This window comes from Galeopterus variegatus, unplaced genomic scaffold, assembly GCF_000696425.1.
Source record: "Galeopterus variegatus unplaced genomic scaffold, G_variegatus-3.0.2 Scaffold415, whole genome shotgun sequence".
NCBI lineage: Eukaryota > Metazoa > Chordata > Mammalia > Dermoptera > Cynocephalidae > Galeopterus > Galeopterus variegatus.
Window position 1 is genome coordinate 41,254 of NW_007726526.1, and position 12,582 is coordinate 53,835.

General features: G+C 37.9%; 1 protein-coding gene across 1 annotated transcript in view; it reads right to left on the reverse strand.

The window, feature by feature from the left end:
- KBTBD12 (kelch repeat and BTB (POZ) domain containing 12) overlaps window positions 1-12,132 on the reverse strand; it is a gene marked incomplete at its 3' end in the record, with an annotated part of 38,968 nt that extends 26,836 nt beyond the window's left edge. Inside the window, exons 1-3 of the mRNA XM_008568490.1 lie at window positions 10,950-12,132; window positions 6,411-6,681; window positions 4,210-4,360 (exon numbers count right to left, since the gene is read on the reverse strand). Of these exons, the coding sequence (XP_008566712.1) occupies window positions 4,210-4,360; window positions 6,411-6,681; window positions 10,950-12,019 (1,492 nt within the window). The remainder of the gene's footprint in view (window positions 1-4,209; window positions 4,361-6,410; window positions 6,682-10,949) is intronic.
- Window positions 12,133-12,582: the final 450 nt, after the last annotated feature.

Here is a 12,582-nt window from a genome sequence, read left to right on the forward strand (position 1 = left end):
CATCCAGGCCCACTCAAGAGACAGATTTTATTGAAGGTTCCTCCCTGCCTCCCCACTGCCACACCACCCCAGATATATGTCATTGCTTTCTGGTTTCTTTTCCTTTGCATATGTTGTAATTTTTTTGTTGATAACTGGACATTATAGTTAATATATTGTAGCAACTTCTGATCTTCATTTTCTTTTTTTCCTTGTGGGTTTTAGAGATTTTGTGTTATTTTTATTTTTTGCTGCCTTTTTGTTGTTGCCTTTAAGTAATTTGTCTGGATCAAATACACCTCTCTTGTGATTTCTGCTGTCTCTGCTCTCTTCTTAAATTTTTCATTTTTATTTTTTGGCTTAGTAATTACCCTTATTTCTGCATTACTTGGTGGCTGCCAATGACTAGCTATTTAAGGCTTCCACCCTCTCTTGGTAGATCTGCATATGAGTTGGGGAGTACATTCAGAGTTCGGGTAGTTTTCAAGCCTACTGTGGCTTTGACTTTCTGCCCGGCCCTCTCAGATTTCCCTGGACAGGTGTTCAGCCTCCTAGTCATCTGGGAATGTGTGAAGAGCTTGGGCCCTCTTAAGCCTCCCGTGCATGTACCTGCAATCAGGGTTGTGCAGAGAGCTTGGGCCCTCTTTGGGGCTGCATGTTTGTGTAGCTTCCTTGGCCTCAGGGATGTGTAATGAATTTATCAAGTCCCTCTATGACTCTCTCATTTCCAGGTTCTCCATTTTAAATTTCTGGCTAGTTCTTTTGTCTGTTGCTGTACCAACCAGGTCTAAAACCACAGGCTCGGAGAGCTGCAGGCTTTTCTCGTTTGCCACTGTAAGTGTAGTTTTTCCGCCTTCCATTCCCAATCATGTCAGTCTCCTCTGGCAAACAAAGCTGCTAGTTTCCACAGCCAGCCCACTCTGGTAGAACTACCACTTTGGATGCACAGGGGTGGAGATAAGGACAGCCCCAGGAGAGAATGCTGCAGACTGCCTGAAGTCTGACTTCAAGCTGAGCATTTTTTTCCACATAAACTCTTCTCAACTTGTTTATTTCAGACTGATTTCTAGAAACGGCTGTTTTGGACAAAATTATCTGGTTTTATAGTTGCTCTTTAGGGAGAGGATGTCAGCCTTTTCACTTCTCCACAGTTGCAAGTCTCCTGCTTTCACTTAGTGTTTGGCCTGAGCAATTCTTACTGCATGACAAATCTTGGAAGCTTTAAAAAATATGCTTTACCGAACATTTTTAAGTATTTTCAGTAGAGGATCAGTCTGGATATCAAGCCATCCATACAAAAGAGACTTACTACTTTGTTTTTATGATCATTAAGTGAAATTGTTTATGCAAAAGATTCAGCAGGGTATCTATAATATAAAGGGGTTCAACAGACAGCAGTTATAACATCTGAATATTTATATTGTAGGGATATTACACACATTATTTTATTTAATCTTAATAACTCTAAGAGGTGGGCATTCCAATTTTAATATCAGCCACAAAAAAGAACAAAAAAACATTTACTAGACCAAAGACATGCAGGTACCAAGTGATGGAGCCAGAACGTCAATCAAAATCTACTCAACTCCAAAGCTGGTGGCTTCTCTACTTCACCACCCTGCCTACCTGGTGAAGGAGGTTTCAGTGGCTGCTCTTTGGGGGATATCCTGTAGACTATGTAGGAGACAGTAAGAAATTAAATCCTTACAGGTATTAGAGAGAGGGCTTATTGGCAGTGACCCTAAACACAGTGGTATACATATAGATTCTCAAAAGTAGAAAGGGCTTTTGCTAAGACAATTAATAAATGACTGTAAGGTACCTGTGTGAATCATTAAAACTGATAAGGTTTTAGCGTTCTATATGATATTTGCACAAATTTCAATTATATATACAGTGAACAATTATATCTGAACTAAGACTACCACAAAAATACCTAAATGACTGAACTTCATTTCCATTCCAAAGCTTAAAAATATATTCTGGAATTAAGTAGTGAATGTTGGGGAAGTTGACCCTTTTGGGGTGAGTCTTACAAGGTGGTAAAACTTATTGGGGTGACTATGAATCTGGTCCCCAGTTCTGAATATCCAGAAACTAGATTCTCAGCTACTGCAAAAGCCTTTAATCTGTTCTGTGTATCCACAGCTCACCAGTCATCCTAAAATATATTTTAATGATGTTGCTTCTGTGTGGTTTCTCACTGTTCACTATTATGTTCTTTTTATTTTTAGCAATTTTTCCTTCTTTCTTTCTTTTTTTTTTTGTTGACCAGTAAGGGGATTGCAACCCTTGGCTCGGTGTCATCCGCACCATGCTCAGCCAGTGAGCGCACTGGCCATCCCTATATAGGATCTGAACCTGCAGTCTCGGTGCTACCAGCGCCACACTCTCCCGAGTGAGCCGCGGGGCCAGCCCCACTATTATGTTCTTAATTCTTCATCCACGGGCCTGTATAATCTGGAGATGAACCTGCAGTCTCGGTGCTACCAGCGCCACACTCTCCCGAGTGAGCTGCGGGGCCAGCCCCACTATTATGTTCTTAATTCTTCATCCACGGGCCTGTATAATCTGGAGACCACATTACAATTCTGATTCTCACAACTCCCTGTCCCTGGTGGGCTCATTATTCACTCTCCTTTTATCCTCTACCCTCAACATCTCCATTCTCACCTCCAAACCACTATTCATGCCATTCTCCTCTCTTGTTCTTCCCTGCCCCTCCCCCCTCCGCCCTCACCTGGAGCATACTCTCTTCTCTATTTCACCAACTCAAATCTTACAGATCCTTTAACATCTACATCCTTTCATTCATTCAGTGGACATTTGTCCATGCCATGAAGTGTAAGTTCCCAAGAATGTCTCTAAGGTGCCTTTCCCCATATAATTTACCAAAAAAAAGTTATCATTTTTATTCCATATCTAGCTTAGTTGTGGCTCCATATTAAGGTGATATCTCATTCTATTTCAACTGATACATCACTTTTATCCCACTTTTGGGTGCCTCTAATTTTAATATGTGTACTATATTGGCCCTTCACTCCCTAGATTTATATATCTATCCTAGGCAATCTGTCACAGCTTAGGTATTGTCTCTTCTGGGCCTGTAACATAGCGTATGATTATAACAAAGTACGAAATAGATAACCAGAAAAAAACTCGACTATAATTATAAGTGAGTCTCATAACTGAGTCTCATAAACTACGTTGCATAATATTCTTGTTCTTAAAACCATAAAACAACTATTAAGACTTGAGTGCACTACTTTACTCCATGCTGTGCAAACAGCCAAAAGATAATAGCCTCCTTTTATTTAAAAAAATCATTTGTATTCAAATGCATATTTCTTGTTTTTTCCTTGCCGTTTTTTTTGCTACCCATCATCTTCCCTACGTTTTTTGCCAGTTAGCATCAATGCAGCTGGGAGGAAATAAAGAATTGATGTAGTCATCCTTTTACCAGTTTGGTCGGCCTCCTTATCTCAGTCTTTCTTTCCCATACTTAGGAGAGGTGGGGGGAGATGAAAGGATGATGTTAGGGAGATGGGATGTACTTAGAAGAGCAAAGGACTCAATAAAACAGAAAAAAAAAAAAAAAAAACCAACAAGGAATGAGGAAGAATAGGGGAAATATAGGGGATGTTCTGGAATTGTTTTTATCCACTTTAGTGGAATTGAACTGAAGTCTTTCACCAATCCCTGCTGGTTTGTATAAGACCATACATATTCAAGAGATAAGGAAAAAATGCATTCAGATGAAAATTATTTGATAATACCTCTATCGACATTTGGTGGGTTAGGCAAAATGAAGAGGGTTGGCATAATCTGTGACACAGTCTTTCCTATGGTGAATTCCTTGTCTAAATAGCACAGATAACCATAGTTGGTTGGCCAAATCGACTGGAGTTGATTAAAAGTGGCCAAAGGCTTATTCCCATTTCAAAGTACATTACTTGGTAATTTATAAAAGGATGTATCGCTACAGTTTTTGCATTACAAAGCGCTTGAAAATGCCATAAAAATAATTTTGCTCTCAGTAAGTCAGTGCACTTCCATTTAATCTTATTTGACTGTATTCTAAAAACAAGAAATAAAACAAAATTGTTCGCTAGTTATGTATACATTTGAACTGTGATGCAAGGGGAAGGGAGAATATTTCATTTTTACTGAGGCAAACTGCTAAGAAAAATAAAAGTAGTTATACTCTGTAAGCAATCTGCTGCTTCTTACCCAAAACATAAATCTCACTGTTGACTACAGCTGTACTGAATCGGTACTTAGAATACTTCATGGGTGCTTGCGCTCTCCATTGATCTTGGCTGGGGTCATACTGCAACAGTTTGTTGCTCAATCGATCAGGTTCTTCATCAGGAAGATCCATCTGTATGAAATATGACAGTCAATATAATAACATACCATTTAGAGATCTTTATGAGTATGTGAATGTAATTAATCAAAGCAGACAGCCAAGGGGATAAAAAGAGGTTAACTGTAGAATCTCAAACTCACAAACACACTAAATCCCGTGAGTTGAAGTTATAAATACACTGTCAGTATCAGAGGAATTTATATTCAGTAATAATAGGGCTAAGGTGTTGGGTTATAGCAAATGATCTGTGATCTTAGCAGTGAGACACTACGGATTTTTTAAGAAGAGCAAAGCAACTGCGAAGCTTTAAAAATGAAACCAAGCTCTCTTGAATAGTAAAGTGTAATTCTTTTACCAAACTCTATAGTTGTAGATTTTAATAATGTTTGTGAGAAACTAATGATAATAATTTGTCATTTTTCTTCATATTTTTCTAATCCATATGGAACAAAGTTGCAGAAACATTTTAGTGTTTTAGTAATTAGAGTATTTTTGCACCATAATTATGACCTATACAGGAATGTTCTGAACTTAATTTTTAAGACACATGAATGAATATAAATAATTTGCCGTTATTTTTACATGCTTATTTATTTATATATTTTTTAATGACAAGAGAGAGTGCAAACTGAGTAGATTTATCCTTACACAGATGTGAGGGGCTTCTCCTACTCATAAACTTCAGATGAATTAACGCTTTTCGTATACAATGTATCTGGAACGTTATGTGACTTCAAGCTAAGGGTTCATAACTGTCTTTTTTATTTTTGGATGCAAGTTTCAACAAAAAAATAATTGCCGTACTTATGAAAGTTGTATGTAATTAATCTTATTTAACTACTTTAAATACACCAAGAATTATGATCACTATGGTGCACTCACAATTCCATACTATCTTGTAAATTAATGTCAGGTACTCAATCAGATTAGCGAAAGCCTTTATTATGAGATAAATGTTCATGTGTTATCTGTTCAAAGACTTAATAAATGAACAAATATGGACTTTACAGTTTTAATTTTCCTTCTAATTTAAGTGTTCAATCTCAAGTGAAAGAAAAGTAAAGCAAAGCTTCTAAGTTGTCTTTGGAGCTTATTCATGCAAAATTAACTATGTAAATGGATAGTCTTGAAAAAATTTAATTGCAAATAATTTGTCAGCTTTCAGCTACTAGCTGTGATGAAATCTGTTCTACTTTTTTATATACAGCACAAATAAAAAGTGAGTTAAATGTGAAGTTTAAGTTTTTACCACAGGCACGATATACTATAAATGGCAAAATCCAAGGTTATGAAATGAATGCTAAAAGTATCAGTCTTATCATGAAGCAAATATGGAGGAACAAGAAATAATACAGGAAAATTAAATTTACTGAATGGAAGACTGAATGGCCAGGGCAGAAGGTGGCTTGAGTGACACCACTGTGAGTGCTCTAAGGCACCAGGAGATGACACCCAAAGAAAGGGAAAGGACTGCTGTGGTCACTCTGACCTTTCAGTTTTGGCTTGCCATCACTTCACTGGGCTTCGATGTAAACACTATTATGGTTTCTCTATCTGCTGATGCCCAGCAAGAACACAGTGTTTCCAATTACAACATACTTCTGTAGAAATGATTGTGCTCACACAGAATTAGTATTCTGGTTTCCCACTTACAGTCAGAATTTTAAATATGGAAAAGACCTACAAATTACTTGCCCCAAGTCACAGAGCTATTAAAACAGACAAACTGTGGTAAGTATCCAGCTTCTCTGTCTACTACTTAGATGCTTCCTACAGATAATCCCTCAGCACAAGCCATCTTCATATTTAGCAAGAATGGGAAGGATTATGGAGAACACAGCAAGAACACTGAATGAAGTCATGTCTATGAGTAACACACCTTAGAATTCATCCTAAGTTGCTTGAACACTTTAAAACCTTAAGTTTATATTCTACAAAACAGAAAGCATTTCACCAAAATGCAAGTCAATCTCTTTTAGTATTCGACAACTGCAGCATTTTTCAACACAGCAGCCAGACTCAGCATAGCCATGCTAATTAGGTATACTGGAAACTTCTTAACCTGAGGGGTCCAGCCTCCAATCACATAGAGTTTATTGTTCACTGTCACTACCGCGTGGCACGCCAATTGTAGTGGAAGGGGAGCCACTCTCTTCCAATTGTCATGTTCTACAGAGTACTTGTCAACACAGTTTGTAATAAGATACTGGTTTTTAATTTTCATCTGTCCTCCTACAACATAGAGGTCATTATGGACACTGCCCAGAGCATAGAGCTCTCGAAATTCAGTTGTGCATAACTTTTCCCAAAACTGGTTTCCTCTATCATGATACCTGTAAATTAACACAGAGAGAACCCAGAATTAGAGTTAATGTGAAAACAACTTACCCAAGAAATACACTTAAGTTTATTTTCCAACTAAAAACAATTAGATCTGTTTTTTCTAATTGGAGGGGGAAAACATTAATACAAGACAGAGGTATAGATTTTTTTCTTAAAGGACTGATGTACAAAACAGAATGTGCTTAAAAATGGTTAACCACGCCTACCTGAAGAATTTTAGGAAAAATGATGTATGTAAAAAGTATATACACAGGACTAGCCTTTGTTTCCTAATTCTGAAAAAGAAAATCAAGAACAAACAGGGAAGTCTTTCAGAAAATCATGTGTAATTTTACCATAAACAGGTAAAATTAAACAAAACATTAAAAAAGGAAAATTTAATTTTACTTGTTTATGGTAAAATTGCACAAAATGCAAAAACATCTTATTCTGTGGACAAAAAATATCACTTTAATAATAAAGAAATCTAACATCTACATTAATCTACTAGATATGGTAATTTCAGTAATTTCTTCCAAGAATAGTTATATTGATCTGAGAAGAGTCTTGGGAGATAGGGACACTAGGATATATGGTTTCTCAATGCCTTCTAGAGTCCAACACATAAACTGATTATCAGTGTATGTGTGGTGTATGGGGTGCATTATAGAACCACTAAATATATGAGTTGTGGCTATCCTCTCTCTTGCCTCATGGTAATGGTGAGTCTGTCTTCTCCAATCATGATGTGGGATACACAGTCTGAGAAGGATAAAAGTACTTGTGGGGACAGTGGGACAAACTATGTGAAATTAAATGTTCCAGAAAATCCAGAAAGTATACCTGGAATTCAGAACTAAAAACAAAACACAAAAACCAGGAAGACATGGAAAATTTTTAAAAATAGTTATTTTGTTTAGAGAAAGATGAAGAAACTATGATACATGTTTTGCACAGAGTACAACTTTTAAGTATAGCACTTATTATGCATCAAACATTTGACAATTAATTATATTATAGGAGTTTTTCCCAGTTGTTCTGGCCAATACCTACTTTCCTCCCCAGAGATAACTTATTTCAGGCATGACAGGGAAGTTGGAAGGTATGTTCCTTTCCTAGAGGGCATGTCTAGCTTGTCACAACTGAATGCAGAAATTTATCAAATCTTATGGCAGAAGGTCCCTAGAATCACAGGTGACATTTTCAACACTATTTTTAATTGTATGGATTTTAGAAGAGAAAGGAGGATTAGGTGTCTGTATGTGGGGCTACTGAAGTAAAGCTAACAGAATGAATAGACACATAGAGCTAAAAAATGGGTTTTGGTTTTCTGAGACACAGTTTGAGCTATTTTTAATTGTATGGATTTTAGAAGAGAAAGGAGGATTAGGTGTCTGTATGTGGGGCTACTGAAGCAAAGCCAACAGAATGAATAGACACATAGAGCTAAAAAATGGGTTTTGGTTTTCTGAGACACAGTTTGAGAAAACACACTAGAAATGAAACCCATGAAGGTTAGGCAGTACAAGTACCTGTTTGCTGGGTGACTTGCTAAACTGATTTTTATTTACCATTTAGAACTGAAAATGGGGAGAGAAAATTCCCAGATAAAACTATAAAGCGTATTATTAAGAAAAGTGGATATGACATAAAAAAGAAAACAGCAGTGACAAAAGCAAATTAAATATCAACAGAGGTCAATAGTTTAAAGACAACACTTATATCCTCAGCTGTTTGTATGACAAAGTAGGGGAGATAAGTAAAGGAGATTGAAAAGCACAGCTTTGTGAAAGGAACGACCTACCAGCATACTAATCTACTTCCTCTTTTCTGTCAAGAAGAAATATATCTGCATGGAAATCTATGAATACACAGTAGAGACAAACTGAAAACATCTGGACAAAGATAAAAGGGATAAGATGCAGAAATAATATAGAGGAAAGTACCACAGGATGATATGTTTCTCACACACATCACAAAACTGGCACTAAAGTGACCTTCAGTAGTGCTAGGAGACTATCCTGACATCACCGGAAGTTTCATTTAAGCCCAAAGCAATGCTTCCGATAATTTCGTTATTTACCTTGCTGACAATTTCACTACTGGAAGAAATGATGAGGTAACTGATAACTTTTACCCTAGTTCTGACCAATGTGGGACAGCTGATTGGTGATGGGAACCTGGTTGAGTTCAAGATAGATCAGAAGGGAAATGTGAGGTATATAGTCAAAAATGCTGTAAGGGGGGCCGGCCCGGTGGCGCACTGGATAGCGCGCCGCTTGGGAAGCGCGGCGGCGCTCCCGCCCAAGGGTTCGGATCCCACATACAGACCGGTTCCCGCTCACTGGCTGAGCGAGGCGCGGGAGCAACACTGAGGGTTGCGATCCCGTTGCCGGTCCCAGTACGGGGGCGACACTGAGGGTTGCGATCCGTTGCCGGACACGGAAAAAGACAAAAAAAAAAAAATGCTGTAAGAAGGGGACGTGGGCTTTCAGAAAGAGTTGAGAGAGAAGATGTTTGAGGATCCAAATCAGAAGGACACTTTGACAGGGGTGGATGTTTATTAAAAATACATTTTGGGCCGGCCCGGTGGCGCACTCGGTAGAGTGCGGCGGCGCTCCCACCGAGGGTTCGGATCCCATATAGAGACTGGTCCGCTCACTGGTTGAGCGTGGTGCGGGCGTGACACCGAGGGTTGTGATCCCGTTGCCGGTCGCGGTACAGGCGCGACACTGAGGGTTGCGATCCCGTTACCGGTCATGAAAAAAGACAAAAAGGAAAAAATAAATAAATAAATAAAAATACATTTTGATGGCAGAATTGTGCACCATTCTGATGAGGAAGAAAAAGAACTTTCAAAAAAACCCTGAGATTCCTGGTCAAGAGGCTCTGAGATGGGAAGAAGGGCACCTCACCAAGAGCAAGTACAAAACGAGAGGCATGGACCTAGAACTCGCCAGAAAAGCTTTCTCTTCCTGGCAGGGCTCGCCGTCCTGGCTCTGCAGTCTACACCTGGTAATCTGAATGAGGCTGCTCCTGCGGCTCAGTGACTTGGTTGGCCATCATGGGCACAGGTCCAGGCCGCCCATCCAGGGCTCTGCATTCCCTCCCCATCACTACTAGGGGAAATGAGACACGTCTTCAAAGTACAGATGTGAAAGGGGACAGGCCTAAAGCTTGAAAAAGATAATGTAATGCTAAGAGATGACAGAAAAATAGCAGGCTCTTAATTCTTTCTTTGCCCCATCTTCACTGTCAAGAACAATGACTTTCTCACTGAAAAGTCTTAAACTCTGATAAGAGGGAACTGAGAGGGGACGGATGGGGAAGTACCTCCTATTTATTCTATGTGCATATTTCTTATTTACTTAGATTTAAGCACTAAATACTCACTGGATAGTTACTGAATAAACAGTAAATAAATGTCCATGTTCTCACAAACAAGACCTAGATGATATGCTACTTCTTAGCAGGCATACTTGTTCCTCTTACTACAATTCTAGGGTTGAAGCAGTCTTAGGCTATTACAATTTTACATAAACATTTTACAATATTGGAGGTTTACAAAAAATCCACAAATTGACACAGGATGAAAACTGATATGTTCTCACAAACAAGACCTAGATGATATGCTACTTCTTAGCAGGCATACTTGTTCCTCTTACTACAATTCTAGGGTTGAAGCAGTCTTAGGCTACAAACATTTTACAATATTGGAGGTTTACAAAAAATCCACAAATTGACACAGGATGAAAACTGACAGATAATTAGTAATTTTTGGTTAAGCAAAGAATTATTACTCTGAATTATGAACTAAAAAATCAGTTCAAAGGCATCTGTGTTAATAACTTTTCTCCTTGTTAGAAGTTATGTCAAGGTCTTTAAAAACATGTATTATGCAAAAAATATGTAAACATGTGAAACACATAAAAAATTGTATTATGCCCTACCACATGGATAAATAAATGCAAGCTAAAAGTGAAAAATACAATGGGATAATAAAATAAATACATTTAACTTATGCAAATTCAAATGTATGTTCTTAACAATTAAAAGAGAAAAAATAATTTTAAAATGTGAGTGATTTCATTATAAATGTTATATACATGCTACATTTATATTTAGGGTTTTATATGTTCTGCATATTCTTCTTTATGGGAGACTTGCAGGGTAATGTTGACTACATGTAATTTAAAATCTGACCATTCTTTCAGCAGTACTTACTTCTACTGTTGCTAACATCAAAGCAAGATAATTAAATATGCTGCTAGATACAGACCTATAGATTTCAACATTCTTGTTCTTTTGTCTAGAGAGTTTAGAGGCACTTGCTTCTCCAGCCACAATTATAGTGTTATTTTCCATGACAACACCAGTACACACGGTTCCTAAACCTTCCCCGTACTTGGGGGATGAGATGAAATAGGTCTTCCGTGATGTGGGATCATAACAAAAACTGGCATCCCCATAGTTTCTGCGTCTTGATCTGATCCCTGAGGAATTGTTGCCAATGCAAAGCAGAAGACTGGTAGTCTCCATGCCATAGCGAAGATTTAGAGAGTGCCGCTGGGGTGTCTTGATGGCTTTGAATGCATTCTGAATTATGTCAATGCAATGTGCATCACACAGAAGCATTGTGTTCCTTTTTAGGGCTTGTCTTAAAAAAGAAGGATTTATAAGTTCCAATCTGACTTGCTTCAAAAGCTCAACAAGATGTTCTGTGCGCAATTCTTGGTTATGATTTACCCATCTCAGAACTAAGTCCAAAATGCTCTCCTCTCTGGATATGTTAAGATCATCTGATTTAATGAGTGTTAGAAATTGGTGCACATCAATTTCTAGTATTTCTTCATGTAAGCTCACCTCGGCAAAGTGCTGATACAAATATTTCTTCGATTGGTCGGATAAATCTTCAGCTCCAATCTGCTTTGCAAAATAATAGATACCTACACAGTTGGAGGCATCCATGTGGCCCATCATATATTTCTGACACACATTAAAGACTTCTTCCATCTGCATAAAATAGGCAGCCATTGCTACCATCTGTACATTGGCATTATTGATCTCCAAAGCTGCACTGTACATGTAATTTAGTAACACAGACACACTTTCTGCTGTGATGTCATAGAGTATGACTTCCCTTTGAGTACACTCAAGTAGTCCACAGGTGAACATAGCTTTGAAATAAGGACTAAATGCAGCCAGGACCAATCTGTGGCAAGGAAATTTCTCCTCTTCTGCTATGAGTACCACATCAATCATTTCTTCTAATTCTTTCATGTTCTTAATTTTATTGAGTAAATTCAAGCTATGTTGGTATTTTTCTTTTCCCTCAATCTTGCACTCCATGATACACTCTGCAAAGTTTCTAAGTAAGTCTGCTTTAAGTTTAGCTTGATTCCTGAAGAGGTATTTGCATGTCTGATTACTCACAAATTAACAGAGATGTCATGAAACATTCTGAGGGAAAGAAAAGAAACAGTTTTCTTCTAAGAAAAAATTACGTATAATTTAAATATGCAGCATTAGTTCTAAAAAGTATTTATAAATATTAGTCATTCCAAATAGAGAAGTTTAAGACAACTACTTTAGTATCTGAAAATAATGTCTTTGATTGCACAAACAGTGAATTATTAAACACTAAAACAATATTTTCCTAATCAGCAGCAGAGATTTTTCTAGGACTGGCAGGTCTTCCCACCCAACACGAATGAAGAGAGTAGTGATAAGATGGACACATTTTGCAATTCCATTTTCAGTTACCAAATACAGCTGACCCCCATGCAGAGGGCACAGCAACATCAGTTAACATTCTCTCTGAAGAAATGCGACATCATCCAAAAGGTTATGTGCACTCCTCCAAAAAAATGCACCCAAATGTTACAATGGCCAATCCATAAAATCATGACTGG